The sequence below is a fragment of the Oncorhynchus tshawytscha genome, linkage group LG19 (genome assembly GCF_018296145.1).
Source record: "Oncorhynchus tshawytscha isolate Ot180627B linkage group LG19, Otsh_v2.0, whole genome shotgun sequence".
In the NCBI taxonomy this organism is placed as follows: domain Eukaryota; kingdom Metazoa; phylum Chordata; class Actinopteri; order Salmoniformes; family Salmonidae; genus Oncorhynchus; species Oncorhynchus tshawytscha.
In genome coordinates this window covers 29150952-29176378 of record NC_056447.1, presented here as the reverse complement: position 1 = coordinate 29176378, position 25427 = coordinate 29150952, and the positions used below count along the sequence as shown (strand labels likewise).

Here is a 25427-nt window from a genome sequence, read left to right as displayed (position 1 = left end):
CTACTGTCTTATACACACAAGTGTAAGGGGATAAAGAATATGTACATAAAGATATAAGAATGAGTGATGGTACAGAGCGGCATAGGCAAGATACAGTAGATGGTATCGAGTACAGTATATACATATGAGATGAGTATGTAAACAAAGTGGCATAGTTAAAGTGGCTAGTGATACATGTATTACATAAAAAGATGCAGTAGATGATATAGAGTACAGTATATACGTATACATATGAGATGAATAATGTAGGGTATGTAAACATTATATTAGGTAGCATTGTTTAAAGTGGCTAGTGATATATTTTACATCATTTCCCATCAATTCCCATTATTAAAGTGGCTGGAGTTGAGTCAGTGTGTTGGCAGCAGCCACTCAATGTTAGTGATGGCTGTTTAACAGTCTGATGGCCTTGAGATAGAAGCTGTTTTTCAGTCTCTCGGTCCCAGCTTTGATGCACCTGTACTGACCTCGCCTTCTGGATGATAGCGGGGTGAACAGGCAGTGGCTGGGGTGGTTGTTGTCCTTGATGATCTTTATGGCCTTCCTGTAACATTGGGTGGTGTAGGTGTCCTGGAGGGCAGGTAGTTTGCCCCCGGTGATGCGTTGCGCAGACCTCACTACCCTCTGGAGAGCCTTACGGTTGTGGGCGGAGCAGTTGCCGTACCAGGCGGTGATACAGCCTGCCAGGATGCTCTCGATTGTGCATCTGTAGAAGTTTGTGAGTGCTTTTGGTGACAAGCCGAATTTCTTCAGCCTCCTGAGGTTGAAGAGGCGCTGCTGCACCTTCTTCACGATGCTGTCCGTGTGGGTGGACCAATTAAGTTTGTCTGTGATTTGTATGCAGAGGAACTTAAAACTTGCTACCCTCTCCACTACTGTTCCATCAATGTGGATAGGGGGTGTTGTCTGCTGTTTCCTGAAGTCCACAATCATCTCCTTAGTTTTGTTGACGTTGAGTGTGAGGTTATTTTCCTGACACCACACTCTGAGGGCCCTCACCTCCTCCCTGTAGGCCGTCTCGTCGTTGTTGGTAATCAAGCCTACCACTGTTGTGTCGTCCGCAAACTTGATGATTGAGTTGGAGGCGTGCGTGGCCACGCAGTCGTGGGTGAACAGGGAGTACAGGAGAGGGCTCAGAACGCACCCTTGTGGGGCCCCAGTGTTGAGGATCAGCGGGGTGGAGATGTTGTTGCCTACCCTCACCACCTGGGGCGGCCCGTCAGGAAGTCCAGTACCCAGTTGCACAGGGCGGGGTCGAGACCCAGGGTCTCGGGATGGCTTGGAGGGTACTATGGTGTTAAATGCCGAGCTGTAGTCGATGAACAGCATTCTCACATAGGTATTCCTCTTGTCCAGGTGGTTTAGGGCAGTGTGCAGTGTGGTTGAGATTGCATCGTCTGTGGACCTATTTGGGCGGTAAGCAAATTGGAGTGGGTCTAGGGTGTCAGGTAGGGTGGAGGTGATATGGTCCTTGACTAGTCTCTCAAAGCACTTCATGATGACGGAAGTGAGTGCTACGGGGTGGTAGTCGTTTAGCTCAGTTACCTTAGCTTTCTTGGGAACAGGAACAATGGTGGCCCTCTTGAAGCATGTGGGAACAGCAGACTGGGATAGGGATTGATTGAATATGTCCGTAAACACACCAGCCAGCTGGTCTGCGCATGCTCTGAGGGCGCGGCTGGGGATGCCGTCTGGGCCTGCAGCCTTGCGAGGGTTAACACGTTTAAATGTTTTACTCACCTCGGCTGCAGTGAAGGAGAGGCCGCATGTTTTGGTTGCAGGCCGTGTCAGTGGCACTGTATTGTCCTCAAAGCGGGCAAAAAAGTTATTTAGTCTGCCTGGGAGCAAGACATCCGGGTCCATGACGGGGCTGGTTTTCTTTTTGTAATCCGTGATTGACTGTAGACCCTGCCACATACCTCTTGTGTCTGAGCCGTTGAATTGAGATTCTACTTTGTCTCTACACTGACGCTTAGCTTGTTTGATTGCCTTGCGGAGGTAATAGCTACACTTTGTATTCGGTCATATTTCCGGTCACCTTGCCCTGATTAAAAGCAGTGGTTCGCGCTTTCAGTTTCACGCGAATGCTGCCATCAATCCACGGTTTTTGGTTTGGGAATGTTTTAATCGTTGCTATGGGAACCACATCTTCAACACACGTTCTAATGAACTCGCACACCGAATCAGCGTATTCGTCAATGTTGTTGTCTGACGCAATACGAAACATATCCCAGTCCACGTGATGGAAGCAGTCTTGGAGTGTGGAATCAGATTGGTCGGACCAGCGTTGAACAGACATCAGCGTGGGAGCTTCTTGTTTTAGTTTCTGTCTGTAGGCAGGGATCAACAAAATGGAGTCGTGGTCAGCTTTTCCGAAAAGCTTTTCCGTTCTCCACCTGCCCGTTAGACTGTGGCCGATACCCAGATGCGAGGCTGACCGCGGCCCCCCAGCTTCTCCATAAAAACTTTCCAGACACGCAACATGAATTGTAGACCACGGTTGGAAATTTCATAGTGCCGGAAAACCTGCTGGACTAGTGCCTCGGTGACATGGAGAGTGTTAGGTAGACCAGAGAGGGATAAAACAGGATTTAGAGAATCTGTCAACAACCAGAATAGTGGTAATACCCATCGGAAAGGAGATACTTTAAAGAGTCTATGGACAGATGTGACCAAGGCTGCTGAAGCACAGGAAGGTGAAGTAGTTTCCCTGCTGGAGCATGCTGGGAACATTTAAATTGAGTACATGACTTGACATAGTGGGTGACGTCCTGCACCAAAGTGGGTCACCAGTATTTATTGGAAAGCGATTGGGTGGTGTGGGTGATATCTGGCTGTCCATAGGCGAGGGATGTGTGCCCAGATCAACAGCCAATCTCTCACCAACGTGGGGACATAGATGCCCTCTGGAGATGCCCTCCCTCTCCAGACCCTGGCAGATATTCACATCTATGTCCCAAAACAGAGGGCCAACGATACGGGAGGACCGATTGATGGGCTGGAGGACACTCACAGGGCCCTCCACCAATGTGTAACCACAGGGTGCGGGAAAGCAGGTGCTCTGGTGATTGTCATCTTTGACCAGGAGATGGTTGGGTTATGAAGTTGGAGCCACAGGAGGCCGAGAAGGACTTTGTGTACGGGTCAACGATGAGTGATGAGGAAGGAAAAGCTATCCTTGTGCTTGGGTCCCACGGTGAGGGTAAGTGGTGCTGTGGCGTGCGTAATTATGCCGGATCCCAATGGATGCATATCCAGGATTTGGAAAGGAAAGGCGAGTGGGTATGAAGATAAGTTCAGGGAGGAGGCGAGGGCCTGGTCGATAAAGTTCCCCACGGCACCGGAGTCCACTAGAGCTGTAGAAACAACCCTTGAGGGACAGCCAGCAAAATGGGAACCAGAAAGGGTTTGGCGGAGAATGATAATTGAATACTAACGCCTACCCTGGGAGACAGAAGGTCATGGGGCTGTTCTAGTGGACCCCAGCCTGGAAAGCGCCGGACACCACTGAAGCTGGTGCCCCCTCCTAGCCGCAATGGGAACAGAGCATCAGCTGTCTCCGGCGACGCCGCTCTGCTGCGGAGATGTGTGGCCCTTCCTGGGTTCATGTACAGGTGCAGTGAAGCTAAAAGGTGCAGTGCTTAAAGCTAGTGAGGGAGATGTGAGTCTCCAGCTTCAGAGATTTTTGCAATTTGTTCCAGTCATGGGCTGCAGAGAACTGGAAGGAAAGACGACCAAAGGAGGAATTGGCTTTGGGGGTGACTAGTGAGATATACCTGCTGGAGCGCGTGCTACGAGTGGGTGCTGCTATGGTGACCAGTGAGCTGAGATAAAGCGGGGCTTTACCAAGCAGAGACTTGTAGATAACCTGTAGCCAGTGGGTTTGGTGACGAGTATAAAGCGAGGGCCAACCAACGAGAGCGTACAAGTCACAATGGTGGGTAGTGTATGGGGCTTTGGTGACGAAACGGATGGCACTGTGATAGATTGCATCCAGTTTGTTGAGTAGAGTGTTAGAGGCTATTTTATAGATGACATCACCAACATCGAGGATCGGTAGGATGGTCAGTTTTACGAGGGTATGTTTGGCAGCATGAGTGAAGGATGCTTTGTTGCGATATAGGAAGCCGATTCTAGATTTATTTTTGGATTGGAGATGCTGAATGTGATTCTGGAAGGAGAGTTTACAGTCTAACCAGACACCCAGGTATTTGTAGTTGTCCATGTTGTCACACCCTGACCATAGTTTGCTTTGTATGTTTCTATGTTTTGGTTGGTCAGGGTGTGAGCTGGGTGGGCATTCTATGTTACATGTCTAGTTTGTCTAGTTCTATGTTTGGCCTGATATGGTTCTCAATCAGAGGCAGGTGTTCGTCATTGTCTCTGATTGGGAACCATATTTAGGTAGCCTGTTTGGTGTTGGGTTTTGTGGGTGATTGTCCTTAGTGTCCTTGTTCTGTGTGTATGTGCACCAGTATTAGGCTGTTTCGGTTTTCGTTACGTTTATTGTTTTGTAGTGTTTGTATTTAGATTCGTGTTACTTCAGTTTAATAAACATGGATCACAATCTACACGCCGCATTTTGGTCCGACTCTCTTTCCCATACAGAAAACCGTTACAGAATCACCCACCACAACAGGACCAAGCGGCGTGGTAACGGGCAACGGCAAAAGCAGCAGCAGGAGAAGCAACAGATACAGCAGCAACAGGAGCAGCAGCAGCAGCAGTGGGAGAGGCTGCACTACTTGGAAGAATGGACATGGGAGGACGAATTGGATGGTAAAGGACCCTGGGCTCAGCCAGGAGAATATCGCCTACCCCAAAGAAGAACTGGAGGCGGCGAAAGTGGAGAGGCGCTGGTATGAGGAGGCAGCGCGGCGTCGTGGATGGAAGCCTGAGAGTCAGCCCCAAACATTTCTTGGGGGTGGGGGCTCACAGGGAGTATGGCTACGCTAGGTAGGAGACCTGAGCCAACTTCCTGTGGTTACCGGGGGACGAGAGAGACCGGGCAGGCACCGTGTTATGCTGTGAAGCGCACGGTGTCCCCAGTGCGGGTGCATAGCCCGGTGCGGTACATTCCAGCTCCGCGTATCGGCCGGGCTAGAGTGGGCATCGAGCCAAGTGCCATGAAGCCGGCTCTACGCATCTGGTCTCCAGTGCGTCTCCTTGAGCCGGCTTACATGGCACCAACCTTGCGCACGGTGTCCCCGGTTCGCCTGCATAGCCCAGTGCGGGCTATTCCACCTCGCCGCACTGGCAGGGCGACCGGGACCACTCAACCGGGTAAGGTTGGGCAGGCTCGGTGCTCAAGAGCTCCAGTGCGCCTGCACGGCCCGGTCTATCCGTCACCACCCCCACGCACCAGCCCTCCGGTGGCAGCCCCCCGTACCAGGCTGTCTCTCCGGTCCATCCTTACAGGGGCTCCCTCCTCTCCAGCGCTGCCGGAGTCTCCCGCCTCTCCGGCGCTACCAGAGCCTTCCTCCTCTCCAGCGCTGCTGGAGTCTCCCGCCTCTCCGGCGCTACCAGAGCCTTCCTCCTCTCCGGCGCCGCCTGAGCCGCCCGTCTGCCCAGCGCCGCCTGAGCCACCCGTCTGCCCAGCGCCGCCAGTGCCGCCCGTCTGCCAGGAGCCGCCAGTGCCGCCAGTCAGCCAGGGGCCACCAGTGCCGCCAGTCAGCCAGGGGCCGCCAGTGCCGCCAGTCAGCCAGGGGCCGCCAGTGCCGCCAGTCAGCCAGGGGCCGCCAGTGCCGCCAATCAGCCAGGGGCCGCCAGTGCCGCCAGTCAGCCAGGGGCCGCCAGTGCCGCCAGTCAGCCAGGGGCTGCCAGTGCCACCAGTCAGCCAGGGGCCGCCGGAGCCCCTCTGTCCCGAGCAGCCGCCCCTCTGTCCCGAGCAGCCGCCCCTCTGTCCCGAGCAGCCGCCCCTCTGTCCCGAGCAGCCGCCCCTCTGTCCCGAGCAGCCGCCCCTCTGTCCACAGTAATGTCTCTTATTGATGGTGGTTATGATGTCGTTTAGAACCTTGAGCGTGGCTGAGGTGCACCCATGACCAGCTCTGAAACCAGATTGCATAGCGGAGAAGGTACGATGTGATTCAAAATGGTCAGTAATCTGTTTGTTAACTTGACTTTCGAAGACCTTAGCGATGCAGGATAGATATAGGTCTGTAGCAGTTTGGGTCTCGAGTGTCACCCCCTTTGAAGAGGGGGATGACCGCGGCAGCTTTCCAATCTTTGGGAATCTCAGACGATACAAAAGAGAGGTTGAACAGGCTAGGGGTTGCAACAATTTCGGCAGATCATTTTAGAAAGAGAGGGTCCAGATTGTCTAGCCCGGCTGATTTGTAGGGATCCAGATTTTGCAGCTCTTTCAGAACATCAGCTATCTGGATTTGGGTAAAGGAGAAAATGTGGGGGCTTTGGCGGGTTGCTGTGGAGGGTGCCGGGCAGTTGACCGGGGTAGGGGTAGCCATGTGGAAAGCATGGCCAGCCGTTAGGAAATGCTTATTGAAATTCTCAATTATAGTGGATTTATCGGTGGTGACAGTGTTTCCTAGCCTCAGTGCAGTGAGCAGCTGGGAGGAGGTGCTCTTATTCTCCATGGACTTTACAGTGTCTCAGAATTTTTTTGAGTTAGTACTGCAGGATGCAAATTTCTGTTTGAAAAAGCTTACCTTAGCTTTTCTAACTGCCTGTGTATATTTGTTCCTAACTTCCCTGAAAAGTTGCATATGACGGGGGCTATTCGATGCTAATGCAGAACACCACAGGATATTTTTGTGCTGGTCAAGGGCAGACAGGTCTGGAGTGAACCAAGGACTATATCTATTCCTAGTTCTACATTTTTTGAGAGGGGCATGCTTATTTAAGATGGTGAGGAAGGCAATTTTAAAGAATAGCCAGGCATCATCTACTGACGGGATGAGGTCAATGTCATTCCAGGATACCCCGGCCAGGTCGATTAGAAAGGCCTGCTCGCAGAAGTGTTTCAGGGAGCGTTTGACAGTGATGAGGGGTGGTCGTTTGCTCGCAGACCCATTACGGATGCAGGCAATGAGGCAGTGATCACTGAGATCTTGATTGAAAACAGCAGAGGTGTATTTGGAGGGCGAATTAGTTAGGATGACATCTATGAGGGTGCCCGTGTCTACTGATTTGGGGTTGTACCTGGTAGGTTCCTTGATAATTTGTGTGAGATTGAGGGCATCAAGCTTAGATTGTAGGATGGCCGGGGTGTTAAACATGTCCCAGTTTAGGTCACCTAGTAGCACGAGCTCAGAAGATAGATGGGGGGCAATCGATTCACATATGGTATCGAGGGCACAGCTGGGGGCAGAGGGAGGTCTATAGCAAGCGGCAACAGTGAGAGACTTGTTTCTGGAAAGGTGAATTTTTAGAAGTAGCAGCTCAAATTGTTTGGGTACAGACTTAGATAGCCTGCAGAGTTCTGTATTACTATCTTTGCAGTAGATTGCAACACCGCGCCCTTTGGCAGTTCTATCTTGGCGGAAAACGTTATAGTTAGCGATGGAGATTTCAGGGTTTTTGGATGTTTTCCTAAGCCAGGATTCAGACATGGTTAAGACATCTGGGTTGGCAGAGTGTGCTAAAGCAGTGAGTAAAACAAACTTAGGGAGTAGGCTTCTAATGTTAACATGCACGAAACCAAGGCTTTTACGGTTACAGAAATCAGCAAATGAGAGCAGCTGGGGAGTGGGAGTGGAGCTAGGCGCTGCAGGGCCTGGATTCACCTCTACATCACCAGAGGAACAGAGGAGATGTAGGATAAGGGTACGGCTAAAGGTTATACGAACTGGCCGCCAGCACGTTCGGAACAGAGAGTAAAAGGAGCAAGTTTCTGGGCACGATAGCATAGATTCAAGGCATAGTGTACAGACAAAGGTAAGGTAGGATGTGAGTACATTGGAGGTAAACCTAAGCATTGAGTAATGATGAGATATAGTCTCTAGAGAGGTTTAAACCAGGTGATGTCATCGCATATGTAGGAGGTGGAACAACATGGTTGGTTAAGGCATATTGAGCAGGGCTAGAGGTTCTACAGTGAAATAAGACAGTAATCACTAACCAGGACAGTAATGGATGAGGCATATTGATATTAGAGAGAGGCATGCGTAGCCAAGTGAACATATGGGTCCAGTGAGTGGTTGGTCTGACTGGGGACATGGCGATTCAGACAGTTAGCAGGCCGATGCTAACAAGCTAACAGTTAGTAGGCCGGGGCTAAACAAGCTAGCAATTAGCAGGCCGGGTTAGCAAGCAAGCAGTTAGCAGGGGCTAGCAGTTACAGACCGGGCAGGCAAGTTAGCAGTTAGCAGGCCTGGGCCAGCAAGCTAGCAGTTAGTAGACCGGGGCAAGCTAGCAGTTAGCAGGCCGGGGCCAGCAAGCTAGCAGTTAGCAGACCGGGGCCGGCAAGCTAGCAATTAGCAGACCAGGTTAACAAGCAAGCAGATAGCAGGGGCTAGCAAGTTAGCCTTTGGGGGACGTCGCGATGGGGGTAAGTCTGTTTTTGCCTCTTCGTGCGTTGACGTCGATAGACCAGTCGTGGAATTAGTAGGGATTCCAAGTAGCTCTAGGTAGCTAGCAGGCCTATCTGGTTAGCAGAATGGGCCTTCAGCGGGCGTCGCGCCTGAGGGTCCTGTTGGAGTCAGCACTGTTGGAGCGAGAAACATAAGCATATGCAAAACATGTGTACAAGTCCAATACAATTTGATATAGGGTATGTTTTTATAGTTATTGTATATTTCAGTTATTGATATTTTCTTTATTTAGTGTATTTTAATTCCATTACTAATATTGCAGGAGGTGCAGAAGACGTGAATGCGCACTTGTTCAAAAACAATACTTATTTCCAGGCAAGGCATTTTTTTGGTTGCATGTAAACTTTTTATTTCGACTTTTTTTGGGAGTACGTACATACCATCCGGAACGGCAGTAATGGCTCAGTGAACCTCCATTCTTTGGTAAGTACCGAATGTATGACATTATTCCGCTTGAAAAGCTGGTAAATTGATAATTAACTGGCTACTTCCTGGGCTTAAATGAGAATGCCATATTCAACGTCTCCTTTGTAAACCCCAGATTCTGGTTCAGTTGCATCTGATATGCCCTGTATGTAGCTCACGCACATCCGGTTGCACCTTTTTCCCCAGTCTGCCCTGTACTGAGATTGCTCCTTACTTAAAAGATTGCAGTCAATGTGAAGTTTAACTGTCGTACAATGCAGTATAACTGCACATATTCTGCAATTACTGCGTCCAAAATATCACAGTTGACTGCAGTTACTGCACTTTTACTGCAGTTTCAAAACGGCAATATATATTTTTAAGGGGTGCTGGGTATCCAAATATGCATAGCTTGAGAGATTCGGTCACCGATTGAGTGTGTGTAGCTAGCTACCTAGTTTAAATATCAACAGTACTGCCACAGCAGCATTACATTTGATAACACTTGATTTAGCCTACATCATAAGCAATATTTGGTCTGGTTGGCTGATACAGGCAGCAGAGAGAGGTAAATCACAATCAGTAAAAGTTATCGAGCTATTTACATTCCTCATCAACATCAATGATCAGCTGATAGCCCACCCTCTTCCATATGTCAATTATGTCTTTAGGAGGCACTGTAACTCAATAGTGTGCAATTGCAGCCTGCAATTCGGGGGGTTCCTGCCTGTGGGCTTTCGGAGCGTTCCTACATGCGCCCCCCTCGAAGCATCCCATTTGTTCCTTCATGAACCCCACCCCTCATGCACCCTGTTGGTTCCTGCATAAATCAAGCTCCCACCTGCCCTCACCTTTGTTAACAGAACTACGGAAAATAGTACCTGACAGGCAGGGGCAAAGGACACAGTCTACCGGTTTACCGTTAGCTAGCTACAATTGTCACCCTGGCCCTTCTGTGGGGTTTGTCGCAGATGGCATCCGTTATCGTGCATTAATGCCACCTGCTGTACTGGTGCACTCCGCCTAACACCTGTCCTTACAAAAAAAATGGATCAATAGAACTATAAAGAGGTGTTCCTGCAGATGCAGGAATGCCCACATGCAGGAACGACCCAAGCTGCGTGCCGCAATTGCACCCTTCACCTGTAATTAGCTTGCTCACAATTTGTGACAAGTGAGTGTATTGTTGCAGAAATAAATAGGCCTATACCCTATGTTAAATATTTTTTAAATGTTGCTACAGAGCACCTGCCCCTTGCAGGTCTGTGCACGGCGCTGCCCAACTCTTAGGACAAAATGTGTACCAAGTCAAAGGTGAACAGAAACCTGACATAATTTACATTAACAGTACTCAGATCAGGTTTATATAACTCATCATAAAGCTCAACTGATTTGATTAGTTCATTAATCACACAGTAATGTCTGTATATTGTCAGTCAGTGTGCAGACAGTGTGATGAGAAACCAGTAAATTTCTCCATTATGCTGATATTGGTGGCTATATTTAGCTACACCCATCTTGAATATCATAGCCTCATGTAAGGTCTCTATGCTCTACTGGGATAGAATGTGGTGCTCTTGGGTTGCTGCCCTCTACTGGAGACAAAATAAATTAACAAATCTGTCCTGTTACACAATATGAATTACACAGCCAAAATAGATCATGCGTTTTGGGGTAAGATCCATTAAGTTGCTAAGCGTCGTCAACAACCTCTTAAATCTCAGTGAGCAGGTTATAGTTGCATCTATTCCCCTCCGGTTCCTATTGAAGTAGTAGTGAGAGACCAATTAAGAGCATTCATTTGATGCAGCTGACACTTTAATGGATATTTTTTTGTGGCTGTCCTAGTGCAGTCATAATGTCAGCAGTTCTGTTTTATGGTCTCTCCATTTTATACCTACATTACTTTATTGTAAAGGTATCACACTGCATCAATCAAGTTCACTAAAATGAATCTCGTGGCATTTTACAGCCAGTATAACTGTGTCCATATTGTATCTCCCTGTAGAATTCTCCCTGTTTTCCTACAATAATGGCACGGTGATGTCATCGTGCCGCCCTGAGATGGACAACAACAATCGCAGTGCCCTCTCTGCAGCCTCCGCCTTCGCCATTGCCACGGCAGGAGCCAATGAGGGCACGCCCACCAAGGAGAAGTACCGCCGCATGTCCCTGGCTAGCTCAGGTACACAGCATATTAAACATCAGTTTTGTCCACAATGGAACAATTTGTGTACAACACATTTTCAAAAGCATGAGCTCTTCAATGTCGTTTTTGTTCTCAAGAGAGAAAAAATCTATATGTCATTAAAAATGTAGGTGTGATATTTACATGGCATATTTGATCCATTTTCCCCAGGGTTCCCAACAGACCAGAGGAATGGGGACAAAGAGTTTGTAATCCGAAGGGCTGCAACCAACAGAGTCCTGAATGTTCTGAGGCACTGGGTGTCAAAACACTCTCAGGTAAGTCTTCCAGATATATAGTCATTACTTCTAAGGTCAAATAGTGTCCAGGTTTTCAATCAGTTAACTTGTGTGTGTGTGTGTGTGTGTGTGTGTGTGTGGTGACCTCCAAGGACTTTGAGAGTAACACTGAGCTGAAGCTGAAGGTGATAGCCTTCCTGGAGGAAGTGATGCATGACCCGGAGCTGCTGACACAGGAGAGGAAAGCAGCCGCCAACATCATCAGGTACCTACCAGCACTACCGCCGCCTCAGCTTATGAGGCGAAATCTGGACCCTTACATATCAGCTGGGCTAGACAGTCTGGACCCTCTCTTTCTAAAATTATCTTCCGAAATTGTTGCAACCCCTATTACTAGCCTGTTCAACCTTTCTTCCGTATCATCTGAGATTCCCAAAGAATGGAAAGCTGCCGTGGTCATCCCCCTCTTCAAAGGGGGAGACACTCTAGACCCAAACTGCTACAGACATATCTATTCTACCCTGCCTTTCTAAGGTCTTTGAAAGCCAAGTTAACAAACAGATTACCGACCATTTCGAATCTCACCGTACCTTCTCCGCTATGCAATCTGGTTTCAGAGCTGGTCATGGGGGCACGTCAGCCACGCTCAAGGTCCTAAACGATATCATAACCGCCATCGATAAGAGACATTACTGTGCAGCCGTATTCATCGACCTGGCTAAGGCCTTCGACTCAGTCAATCACCAAATTCTTATTGGCAGATTCAACAGCCTGGGTTTCTTAAATGATTGCCTCGCTTGGTTCCAACTACTTCTCCAGTAGAGTTCAGTATCTCAAATCGGAGGGCCTGTTGTCCGGACCTCTGGCAGTCTCTATGGGTGTGCCACAGGGTTCAATTCTCAGGCTCTTCTCTGTATACATCAATGATGTCGCTCTCGCTCCTGGTGATTCTTTGATCCACCTCTACGCAGACGACACCATTCTGTATACCTCTGGCCCTTCGTTGGACACTGTTAACTAACCTCCAGATGAGCTTCAATGCCATACAACTCTCTTTCTGTGGCCTCCAACTGCTCTTAAATGCAACTAAAATTAAATGCATGATCTTCAACCAATCGCTGCCCGCACCTGTCCGCCCGTCCAGCATCACTACTCTGGACGGTTCTGACAACTACAAATACCTAGGTGTTTGGTTAGACTGTAAACTCTCCTTCCAGACTCACATTAAGTATCTCCAATCCAAAATCAAATGTAGAATCGGCTTCCTATTTCGCAACAAAGCATCCTTCACTCATGCTGCCAAACATACCCTCGTAAAACTGCCCATCCTACCGATTATCGACTTCGGTGATGTCATTTACAAAATAGCCTCCAACACTCTACTCAACAAATTGGATGCAGTCTATCACAGTGCCATCCGTTTTGTCACCAAAGCCCAATATACCACTGCGACCTGTATGCTCTCGTTGGCTGGCCCAGGTCATCTACAAGTCTCTGCTAGGTAAAGCCCCGCCTTATCTCAGCTCACTGGTCACCATAGCAGCACCCACCCGTAGCACGCGCTCCAGCAGGTATATCTCACTGGTCACCCCCAAAGCCAATTCTTCCTTTGGCCGCCTCTCCTTCCAGTTCTCTGCTGCCAATGACTGGAACGAACTGCAAAAATCTCTGAAGCTGGTGACTCTTACCCCCCTCACTAGCTTTAAGCACCAGCTGTCAGAGCAGCTCACAGATCACTGCATCTGTCAATAGCTCATCTGTAAATAGCTCATCCAATCTACCTCATCCCCATACTGTATTTATTTATCTTGCTCCTTTGCACCCCAGTATCTCAACTTGCACATTCATCTTCTGCACATCCTACCATTCCAGTGTTTAATTGCTACATTGTAATTACTTTGTCACCATGGCCTATTTATTGCCTTGCCTCTCTTATCCTACCTCATTTGCACATGCTGTATATAGATTTTTGTACTGGATTATTGATTGTATGTTTGTTTATTCCATGTGTAACTCTGTGTTGTATGTGTCAAACTGCTTTGCTTTATCTTGGCCAGGTCGCAGTTGCAAATGAGAACTTGTTCTCAACTAGCCTACCTGGTTAAAGGTGAAATAAAACATTAAATTAATAATGGACACACTCTGTTATTATTGAATACATGGGCTCTCGCTTCTATAGGGCTTCTATGTACAGAGTAAAGAGAAACACTCACATTATAAATACATACTTGACTCTGTTGTATGGTCTATTAGGACCCTGACACAGGAGGACCCAGGTGACAATCAGATCAGCCTGGAGGAGGTGACACAGCTGGTAAGTGGGATGACTGCACATGTAAATGGCAGTTGAGTCAAAGGAGGACAATCTTTCCTTGACATACATTATGTGAAGTAGTAGTGAGTAGTGAAGTAGTTTTCATACCTCATGTCTTGGGAATGGTTACCGGTGATGCTCTGTGTGTGTGCTAGGCGTCAGTAGGAAAGGCGGAAGCGTTTGAGAGCCATTCTGCCCTGGAGATAGCAGAGCAGCTCACCCTACTGGACCACCTGGTATTTAAGGTCATCCCATATGAGTGAGTGACACTGAGTGACACAGCTGACAATACACACACACACACACACATAACAGTGCATTCGGAAAGTATTCAGTGTTACAGCCTTATTCTAAAATAGGTTAAATTGTTTTTTGTCTTCAGTCTACAGATAATACCCCATAATGACAAAGAAAATACAGGTTTTTATAAAATTTAGCAAATTATTGAAATATTACATTTACATAAATATTCAGACCCTTTACTCAGTACTTTGTTGAAGCACCTTTGGTAGTGATTACAGCCTCGGGGTCTTCTTGGGTATGACGCTACAAGCTTGGCACACCTGTATTTGGGGAGTTTCTTCTCTGCAGATCCTCTAAAGCTATGTCAGGTTGGATGGGGAGCATCGCTGCACAGTTATTTTCAGGTCTCTCCAGAGATGTTCGATCAGGTTCAAGACCGGGCTATGGCTGTGCCAATTAAGGACATTCAGAGACTTATCCCGAAGCCACTCCAGCATTGTCTTGGCTGTGTGTGCTTGGGGTTGTTGTCCTGTTCGAAGGTGACCCTTGCCCCAGTCCTGAGCGCTCTGGAGCAGGTTTTCATCAAGGATTTCTCTGTACTTTGCTCTGTTCATCTTTCCCTCGATCCTGACCGGTCTCCCATTCCCTGCTGCTGAAAAACATCCCCACAGCATGATGCTGCCACCACCATGCTTTACCATAGGGATGGTGCCAGGTTTCCTCTAGATGTGACACTTGACATTCAGGCCAAAGAGTTCAATCTTGGTGGCTTCCCGAGTGGCGCAGTGGTCTAAGGCACTGCATCACAGTGCTAGCCGTGCCGCTAGAGATTCCGGGTTCGAGTCCAGGCTCTGTCGCACAGTGCTAGCTGTGCCGCTAGAGATTCCGGGTTCGAGTCCAGGCTCTGTCGCAGCCGGGAGACCCATGGGGCAGTGCACAATTAGCCCAGCGTCGTCCGGGTTAGGGGAGGGTTTGGCCGGCAGGGATGTCCTTATCCAATCGTGCAGGCCGGGCGCAGTGCACGCTGACAGGGTTGCCAGGTGTACAGTGTTTCCTCTGACACATTGGCAGCTGGCTTCCGGGTTAAGTGGGTATTGTGTCAAGAAGCAGTGCGGTTGGGTTGTGTTTTGGAGGACGAACGGCTCTCGACCTTCGCCTCTCCCGAGTCCGTACGGGAGTTGCAGCCATGAGACAAGACCGTAACTACCAATTGGATACCACAAAATTGGGGAGGAAAAGGGGCTAGAAAATAAATAAAACATCTTATTTCTCATGGTCTGAGAGTCTTTAGGTGCTTTTTGGCAACACTCGTGTGCCTTTTACTGGCTTCCATCTGGCCATTCTACCATAAAGGCCTGATTTGTGGAGTGTTGCAGAGATTGGATATCCTTCTGGAAGGTCCTCCCATCTCCATAGAGGAACTCTGGAGCTATGTCAGAGTGACGATCGGGTTCTTGATCACCTCTCTGACCAAGGCCCTTCTCCACTGATTGCTCCGTTTTGACCTGGGAGACAGCTCTCAGTCTTGGTGGTACCAAACTTCTTCCATTTATGAATGATGGAGACCACTGTTCTTGGGGACCTCCAATGCTGCAGAATTTTTTTGGAACCATTCCCCAGATCTTTGCTTCGGCACAATCCTGTCTCGGAGCTCTACGGGCAATTCCTTTGAACTCATGGCTTAGTTTTTGCTCTGACATGCACTGTCAGCTGTGGGACCTTTTATATAGACAGATGTGTGCCTTTCCAAATAATGTCCAATCAATTGAATTTACAAGAGGTGGACTCCAATCAAGTTGTAGAAACATCTCAAACAATGGAAACAGGATGCACCGGATCGCAATTTCGAGTCTCATAGCAAAGGGTCTGAATACTTTAGTAAATAAGTTGTGTTTTTTTATTTGTAAGAAGTGGTTTGCTTTGTCATTATGAGGTATTGTGTGTGTCGATTGATGAGGAACACGTTTTATTTAATTACATTTCGAATAAGTTTGTAACGTAACAAAAAGTCAAGGGCTCTGCATACTTTCCGAATGCACTGTACAGTAAGGGACACATAGTGATTTTTAAACAACAACTATGCTATATTAATGAGAATAAATTGTTTTTCTACTTGATCTTCCAATATTTTTTTACAGAGAGTTCTTTGGTCAAGGCTGGATGAAGAATGACAAGAATGAAAGGACACCATATATCATGAAAACAACAAAGCATTTCAATGATGTATGCAGCCAACAACTCCCATCTCCCAACATAGCACCGCTGTACATTTTCACTTTTCATTACAGTGTGTGGCTTTGGTTGTTATGCATTAGGAACATGGCTATTCCTTGTCTGTCTTGCCTCTGTTAGATCAGTAACCTGATTGCCACTGAGATCCTGCGTTGTGACGATGTGACCACACGGGTGGCGGTGATGGAGAAGTGGGTGGCGGTGGCGGACATCTGCCGCTGTCTCCATAACTACAACGCTGTGCTGGAGATCACCTCCTCCCTCAACCGCAGCTCTGTGTTCCGTCTCAAGAAGACCTGGCTCAAAGTGTCCAAGCAGGTGGCCACATTTCCCACTACACACACCCAGCTCACTGAGGGCTCATAGCCTGGTCCTAGTAATAGTACTACACGTTTTATCATTGCACTAGGACCTCAATACACTATTATAAACAGCGTGTTATGACACCTCAGACCTCCATGAATCGTTATTGCTTATTACAGATTACACATCACTTTAACTATGTTGATTATACTGTACCTGGGTGTTTTCCAAAATAATATTCTTTTAAACAGTATTTTATTTTATCCCTCAGACTAAAACCGTAATTGACAAGCTGCAGAAGTTGGTTTCGTCAGAGGGGAGGTTCAAAAACCTAAGAGAGGCTTTAAAGAAGTGAGTGTTTCTGCTGGTTGTTCTAATGACTACAAAAGACAATGTGTATCAGACGTTGATGCTGGCCATTCAGGCAGTGGATCGATCAAAGTATTGTCAAATTGGTGACATCCTACTCTTCTGTTTTTCCTTCTAGCTGTGACCCTCCCTGTGTACCATACCTGGGGATGTACCTCACTGATCTGGCTTTCATTGAGGAGGGGACGCCCAATTACACTGAGGACAAATTAGTCAACTTCTCAAAGATGAGGATGGTCAGTGGTCTCTGCTATGTGTAATGTTACAGAGATATTAATGTATTCTATGGCTTTGTATTGTATACATGGCTTCTGTTCTCTCTCTCTACAGATTTCCCATATCATCAGAGAAATTAGACAATTCCAGCAAACAGCATACAAGATTGATCATCAGCCAATGGTAAACTTTTAAAGCTCTTTCATGCTAACTTGTTTTATATTGTACATATAGAGAAACAAAAGAAAATGGCAATGGCCATGAGGGAAATCCTGAGTGTTCGTATTTGTCACATCGTATAGATTATCGTAGTTGTAGCCAACCTGCTGAAACTGTATATTTGTCCTGGTCTAGGCAGCACAGTATTTGCTGGACAACAGCTCTGTTCTGGATGAAGAAAGCCTGTATGAAGCCTCTCTCAGAATCGAGCCTAAAGTCAACAACTGAAGAGGATGACAGTTTCCCAAAGTGTACTCTCTGTTAAAGAACTATGTCGTACACAGTAGACATAAACAATAACTGGTGTTAAGTCATGTTTAACATGTTTGCTCTGATACGTGTATTGTTTTTAGAAGTCTTATGTACAAATGTTAATTTAATCGTCACGTTGTTGAAATATTTCATTTTCCTCTGCAACAAGGACCATTTCACTGGGCTTACTAGGGTGATAACTAAAGTCACAATGATCTTGTATAATGGTATGTCCTTTGTAACTAATTAAACTGATTGACATCTTTTCATACTGTGGACTTTGCACTTCCTGTAAGCACACATGCTGCCAGGATCATATTGTACATAGGAAAGATTGTTCTCTTTACTCAAATAGATATGTGTTTATCTGCAACTGATGTAGCATTGTAAAAATCAAACCAGGTAAAACATTCACATTTTCTTACCCCAAATTGATGTGGCTAAACCAATGAGTGTTCCTTGAATTGTTCTATCAATTCCGCCTCAGCTCTGCTTTGTTTATTTGCTTCCGCTTGTTTTATCTATCAACATTTGAGTCATCCTGTCACAGTTGTGACCGAGATGTGAAAGCCACTAGCACCACAGAGCTTTGTCTTGTCATCATGAATGATTCTTACAAGAAACACCTGCTCTTAGAAGTGACTGATTTGCAGCACAGTACTGACTCTGCTCTGAAAATAAATAAATCATAAGGGCATGTTCACACCACAAGCTTTAATCTAAGAACCAGCAAAGTCTGGTTTGTTTTGAAAACAATTTTAAGTCCTGTGTGAATACAACCTACTGTAACCTAGAAGATTATTAACAATATTTGTAGCTTTATTTCATTACTGTTGCATGTTTCACTGTAACAGGCAGTTAAATCAAACTTCATGCTATATATTTTCAAAAGTAATTCAAGTCAAGTAGCCATGATTTCAATTTTGTTTTGCAGAATAAGCTCTATTAATCCATGTAATTTGAAGGGACAGTAATAAGCCAGTGTACGTTATATCTCCAATACAAGTGTACTTCCAGTTTGACAATGATTAGTTGGTGGTGACATCTTGTTTCACCATGACTCACTGGGCACAGTCGTCAATTCAATGTATATTCCACATTGGTTCAACAGAATTTCATTGAAATGAAATGGAAACAATGTGGATTCAACCAGTATGTACCCAGTGGGGAGTTTGGGGAGGAATATGTTAACCATTTTGCTGCTATTCTTGGAGCATGCCATTGTATATGTAGCTGTTTCCCTTTTTTTAAACCACATGTTCGTTTGCTTTCAATTTAGTCTAAACGGTGCACACATTTTAAAGAAAAATAAAGCAAAACCCTTAAATTGTAGTATTTTTAGGCTTTGATATTTGTGTACAGTGCAAGGTTGTTCCGCTATTATACTGTATAATTCAAAGACAATCTATGTCCTTTTGCTGTTCCAGTGATTGTGGAACGTGAGCGTATATCACTCTGTTAAATGCATTGTTAAGAGTATGATAAAAGTAAGTGAATGAGTTACTCCGCCTGCAGCATTCAAAGGGTATTTTTGTAGTATTAGTATAAGGGAAGGGGATACATAAACACAGGGAAGTATTTTGTACTTTGTTGTTAATTCACCTGCTGAAATGTATTCTGTACAGTTTGTTTATGCAACCCTGCATATTTCTTAATGTGGAACAGTGTCAAGTACAAGCATTGTATCCCAAGCTTTAACACAAAATGCTACAACAATTGTGATTTTGAAACCATGACTTAGAGGTAGAAGACAACTTCAAAGTGTTTTGCATATACTGTAATCCTGTCTATAATCATTCTCTTAGCAGGAATATAGTAATGTAGTGCTTATTCTGTGAATATTTGTATGTATTTTTACCATGTACAGTCTAGAAACATTAAAAGCTCATGTGGCAGGCATGCAACACTGTATCAGACAACATTAAAACAATATATATACTTATATATACTGTATACACTTATACGTGCACATACTCTTATAAATGAAATATTAACAAACGTTTTGCTGTTAGCAATACCCAGTGGTATGAGAATTATCTTTCAACCCTTATGTTTATTTCCACGGCTTGAGAAATATTTCCAGTTTTATAAAAATACAAAAAATATGTATGTTTCCTGATTACCTCTTGCTAATAAATCTATTCTATCTCAGGGGCATTGTTGTCTCAAGTGTGTTTGTAGAGAAAACAATGATATTTTTCTCTCTGCCACCTCTATCACACACAAACACACACACACTGCAGCAACTTTACTTGAATTTTTATTTATGTATAATAAAAGTTCAGCGTATATTTCGTCACCTTTTGCACTGTCACGGGGAAGTCGGGAAGTGATCAAACCTCGTGACTTTCGGTTAGTTCATTCACTGCTCTCACTGTTTGTTGCAGGAAGACAACAGCTTTACCAAACTTTGAAGTATGAAGACCTTGGTTTTGTTGATATTTGCCGTATACTCTGTTACTTCTTTATATCCGTTTTCCGAGGAGGGTAAGTTGCAATTGAATCTGTTTTAGGCTATGTTGAATCGAAATTATACCTAATTTGCGCTTTCAAATGAATAATGTCAATTGATTTATCAACATCACATTTGTGATCAGAACGACTGATAGAATAATGGCTTTTAGCCTATTGATCTTTACAATCTCAAATCAAATGTCCCTTGTCTGTTTTCTTTACAGGCGAATATCACTTTAAGTTATGGATGTCACAGGTAAGTTCGATTTGGCACGAAACCAGGTACTTTCCTACAATACAAGGAAGTTGTTTTCTGTTTTTTCTTCTTCATATCTGTCTGCAAAAAGTATTATTTGAAAATAATAAATATTGGAGAATATTTTCATCATACTAAGCCCTATAGATAGAATACATTTAATTTTAAACTGCAATAGTGTGTATGGAATTACTGATAAGCTAGGCAACTAGACAGATAGAGTGTCTTATCATTGTAAATAAGAATTAGTTCTAAACTGACTTGCCTAGTTAAATAAAGATTAAATACAAAATATCTAATGCATTTTGAAATGCACTGTATCTACATAAACAAAATGGTAAAATCACAGTGACCTGAATTGAGATGTTACTGTGTCATCCATGTAGTACAACAAGGTGTATGACATGGAGGAGTACTACCACAGACTTCAGATCTTCATTGAGAACAAGAGGAGGATTGACTATCACAATGAAGGAAATCACAAGTTCACAAGTATGAATAACTGCATGATGCTTGGTTTTTTTCAGATGTTAGAAGTGTCCACATCCTTTGAGTATGATCAGTGGAGGCTGCATAATAGCTAGAACGGAATGGTATAAAACACATGGAAGCCGTTACCACGAGCCCATTCTCCCCAACTAAGGTGCCACCAACCTCCTGTGTGGCATATTAATTCTGTCTTCTGACATGTGACCTTTTTACCTAGTGGGACTGAATCAGTTCTCTGACCTGACGTTTGCTGAATTCAGAAAATCTTTCCTCTTGACTGAGCCCCAGGTATTTATATTCCTGTTATGTATACTTCTCTTGATTTTTTTAAAACTTGAAAAACACATTTAAATCTTTCTTTCTGTCATTCTTAGAACTGTTCTGCCACTAAAGGGAGTCATGTGAGCAGCAATGGACCATATCCAGAGTCGGTCGACTGGAGAAAGAAGGGGCACTATGTCACAGCGGTGAAGAACCAGGTATCCTAACACATACAGTATAGGATGCACTTTCTAATGATATAAATCATGCATTATCTGGCAAGGTAAAGATGCTTATGTGGAAGACCACTGTATGTGCTGAAGGTAGATTTTGATTTGTGGTGTTCAGGGGCCCTGTGGTAGCTGCTGGACCTTTTCCACTACAGGCTGTTTGGAGTCAGTCACAGCAATCGCAACAGGGAAACTCCTACAACTGGTGAGATACTTATCTACTTCTCTATTCTAAAAAATTAAGTGGGAAGGAAAGTTGGCCTCCTTTTGCTGAGGCAATTCAATACCATTTTTACAATTATGTTTAAGGCTAGTAGTCGCAATACATTTAGGAATTAATTGAAATTCTTGTCGTATTTCTGATCTTGAATGATGAAAAGTATATTTTATCCAACTGCTGCTGCCTTTATATTGTTCAGTCAGAGCAGCAACTAGTGGACTGTGCTCAGGCCTTCAACAACCACGGCTGTAATGGGTGAGAGTCACCACTCGAAAACACGTTTCTTTGTAATATATATTCCCCCCTATTCTTGGTCTTACTGGACACTTAGATTCTTACTGAGGCTCTGAAAAAAATTATCTTTTAGCGGGCTCCCCAGTCAAGCATTTGAGTACATCAAGTATAACAAGGGAATCATGACAGAGGAGGACTATCCATACACTGCACATGTATGTAAACAGCCATTCCATCTTTATAACTACAGTACTAGCACTTCAAACGGTGACGATATATTAACATCATTAATGTTGGAATCGTTTTGAAGGATGACACTTGCAAGTTCAAGACTGAGTTGGCTGCTGCTTTTGTTAAGGATGTAGTCAACATAACAAAGGTAAGTAAATGCAAATTACTCTGGATTATCTGGTGCATTGACTACCCAGGCAGTCAGCTAATTGTGTATTTATTACATTGCAGTATGATGAAATGGGTATGCTGGATGCAGTGGCCAGATTCAACCCTGTCAGCCTTGCCTATGAGGTGACCTCTGATTTCATGCATTATGATGGTGGTGTGTACACCAGGTGAGAATGACTCTGCTATTTTGTTAAACCTAGAATATGGATCATATCTGTGCTTTAAGAGCTATGTTGCATATTTTCCAATAAGCACAGTTAAAAACAGGACTCACAGCTGTAGCCTACCTACCATACAACCAGCATCAGAAAGCAATACAAATAAATATGTAGATTGTGCATGACTTCTTCTTTCTATAAAATAGGAATCATGGCCTTGCATTCTGCATCTTCACTTCTCTTATTGTAGCATGGAGTGTCACAACACCACAGACACAGTGAATCATGCAGTGCTGGCTGTGGGGTATGGTGAGGAGAAGGGCACACCCTACTGGATAGTGAAGAACTCCTGGGGAAGCAGCTGGGGAATGAAAGGGTAAGACTTCAATGACAAGTAGAATAACATTGTGAACAGTATGGGCCCAATGTTATGTAACAGAACAGTGTTATGATACAGTATGTTGTGCTGTTTTCACAGCTATTTCTTCATTGAGCGTGGGAAAAACATGTGTGGACTGGCTGGCTGCTCATCTTATCCCCTTCCTGTGCTGTAAATGTTGAATTCTGCACGCCATGGGGGCAAGAGTAGAAAAAAGGGACATGGAGCCAAAGATTTCATTATCAGTTAAACTTTTAAATCAATGATATGGTTTGATTTTTATGTTTGCTCACCACCTCAGGGAGTCTGATTATATACTGGGAGAAACACTCCCCACTGCACATCTACTGTTTTTAATCAGGATTAGATTATTGTGCTGACATGAAGATTGTTATGATTTTAATCATGTGAAATTGTTTTTTTTAAACTGATTTCATGTTTGTGAATAAAGTTTCTTGATTTCTCTGTCACAATTTGATGAGCGACACATTTCGAATTCAGATAAGACTGTGTGATGATGCCGTTTATATAGTCCAGAGTAAAAAAATAAATAAACCGGGTAGTTTGGCTTCTGGATGCTGATTTCCTAAAAGCCGTGGTATATCAGACCATATACCACGGGTATGCAAAAACATTTATTTGTACATTGGTAACCAGTTTATAATAGCAATAAGGCACCTCTGGGGTTTGTGGTATATGGCCAATATACCACAGCTAAGGGCTGTGTCCAGGCACTCCACATTGCGTTGTGCATATGAACAGCCCTTAGCTGTGGTATATTGGCAATATACCACCCCCCCAGGCCTTATTGCCAGTGCTTGAACTGAAATAAGTGCTGATACTGATTTTGGGTAATGGTACTGTTTACATTTAGGTGCAGGAGCCCCACAATACATGAGCTAACATTCTATAAGAGGAACAGGAGTTAGAAAATGCAAGGTGCCGGTACTCAGCTTCAGTGACCTGCCCGAGTCAAGCACTGCTTAAATATATGGGTATGATGCAAAACTACTTGTTTACTGTGCTAATTACATTGTTAATTAGGTTATAATAGCAGTAAGGCACTTTGGGGGTTTGTGGTATATGGTTAAAATACTATGGCTAAGGGGCTGTAACCAGGGACTCCGCATTGCGTCATGCGTAAGAACAATAAATCAAATGTATTTATAAAGCCCTTTTTACATCAGCCAATGTCACAAAGTGCTATACAGAGACCCAGCCTAAAACCACAAACTACAAGCAATGCCGATTAGAAGCACGGTGGCTAGTAAAAACTCCCTAGAAAGGCCAGAACATAGGAAGAAACCTAGAGAGGAACCAGGGTCTGAGGGGTGGCCAGTCCTCTTCTGTCTGTATTGGCCATATACCACACACACTCGGGCCTTATTGCTTAAATACTGTATATTCCTTTCTGCATGTAGCCAGATAGCTTTTCTATCTTTGACTACATTTCCCATGATAACCAGACCCGTGACAGGATATCAGTTTCTGAACCAATGGAAAGCATTTAGTCAAAACGGCGCTAAAACACGTTAACAGACTGACTCTTTGCCTTTGGTTGCTGAATTTATTTATTTTTGTCAATTAGCTATAGCTAGGTAGACAACGTTTTATTTTATAGACCACGACAATAATACATCCACAGACTGCACAAGTGGTGTTTCGTGAAATAACAAGACTAGCCAGTTATTATGAATGCTAATGTTGAGACGCTAGCCTAGCTGATGATGTCCAGTCTTCCTCAAAATAATTTGAAGGAACAACTCGAGAGACATAGCAATGCTGCTCAGAGAAAACTGTCGTTGTCTAAACCTAAACCAGGGTAAGTATCTTGTTTGTCCAGCTGGAGTTGTATGACGTTAGCTAGCTAGCTACCTGTTAGCTCTGGTCCTGGGAGATCCGGGCGGCCTTCTTCAACGCTCTGTTGGACCGATTTGGTTCTGTGACCGGCTTCATACGTTGCTCACAAAAAAAAAAGATGTATGTACGTTATAATGCTGATGGACTATCCTATTTATGCGCAAGCTGTCGTTTTTTATTTTAGTTTTATTTCACCTTTATTTAACCAGGTAAGCTAGTTGAGAACAAGTTCTCATTTGCAACTGCGACCTGGCCAAGATAAAGCATAGCAGTTCGACACATACAACAACACAGAGTTACACATGGAATGAACAAAACATACAGTCAATAATATAGTAGAAAACAAAGTCTATATACAGTTAGGTCAAATAAGGGAGTTAAGGCAATAAATAGGCCATGGTGGTGAAGTAATTACAATATGGCAATTAAACACTGGAATGGTGGATGTGCAAGTAGAGATACTGTGGTGCAAAAGGAGCAAAATAAATAAATACAGTATGGGGATGAGGTAGATAGATGGGCTATGAACAGGTGCAGTGATCTGTGAGCTGCTCTGACAGCTGGTTCTTAAAGCTAGTGAGGGAGATGGGGAATCTCCAGCTTCAGTGATTTTTGCAGTTTGTTCCAGTCAGTGGCAGCAGAGAACTGGAAGGAAAGGAGACCAAAGGAGGAATTGGCTTTGGGGGTGACCAGTGAGATATACCTGCTGGAGCACGTGCTACGAGTGGGTGCTGCTATGGTGACCAGCTGAGATAGGGTGGGGCTTTACCTAGCAGAGACTTGTAGATAACCTGTAGCCAGTGGGTTTGGCGACGAGTATGAAGCGAGTGCCAGCCAACGAGAGAGTACATGTCGCAGTGGTGAGTAGTGTATGGGGCTTTGGTGGCAAAACGGATGGCACTGTGATAGACTACATCCAGTTTGCTGAGTAGAGTGTTGGAGGCTATTTTATAGA

General features: G+C 44.9%; 3 protein-coding genes across 5 annotated transcripts in view; all 3 read left to right on the top strand.

Annotated features, from left to right (window-relative positions):
• Positions 1–19684, top strand: part of rasgrf1 (Ras protein specific guanine nucleotide releasing factor 1) — a 40551-nt gene extending 20867 nt beyond the window's left edge. Inside the window, exons 17-27 of the mRNA XM_024379509.2 lie at positions 10963–11139; positions 11314–11420; positions 11534–11646; positions 13635–13695; positions 13851–13954; positions 16077–16161; positions 16291–16488; positions 16745–16824; positions 16961–17078; positions 17173–17241; positions 17413–19684. Of these exons, the coding sequence (XP_024235277.1) occupies positions 10963–11139; positions 11314–11420; positions 11534–11646; positions 13635–13695; positions 13851–13954; positions 16077–16161; positions 16291–16488; positions 16745–16824; positions 16961–17078; positions 17173–17241; positions 17413–17505 (1205 nt within the window). The 3' untranslated portion in view covers positions 17506–19684. The remainder of the gene's footprint in view (positions 1–10962; positions 11140–11313; positions 11421–11533; positions 11647–13634; positions 13696–13850; positions 13955–16076; positions 16162–16290; positions 16489–16744; positions 16825–16960; positions 17079–17172; positions 17242–17412) is intronic.
• Positions 19685–19857: 173 nt separating this feature from the next.
• Positions 19858–23180, top strand: ctsh (cathepsin H). The gene is made up of 12 exons (XM_024379508.2): positions 19858–20016; positions 20208–20239; positions 20626–20731; positions 20946–21016; positions 21103–21207; positions 21338–21424; positions 21639–21694; positions 21807–21888; positions 21984–22052; positions 22136–22242; positions 22484–22609; positions 22712–23180. Exons 1-12 carry the CDS (start codon positions 19947–19949, stop codon positions 22785–22787), a joined length of 987 nt encoding a protein of 328 aa, XP_024235276.1. The 5' UTR covers positions 19858–19946; the 3' UTR covers positions 22788–23180.
• A 928-nt stretch (positions 23181–24108) lies between these two features.
• blm (BLM RecQ like helicase) overlaps positions 24109–25427 on the top strand; it is a 30662-nt gene continuing 29343 nt past the window's right edge. For 2 of the 3 annotated variants that reach the window (XM_024379507.2, XM_042301547.1), the window contains exon 1: positions 24109–24434. In XM_024379507.2, coding sequence (XP_024235275.2) covers positions 24337–24434 — 98 coding nt within the window. In that variant the 5' untranslated portion in view covers positions 24109–24336. The remainder of the gene's footprint in view (positions 24435–25427) is intronic. The other variant, XM_024379506.2, reaches the window with a different exon arrangement.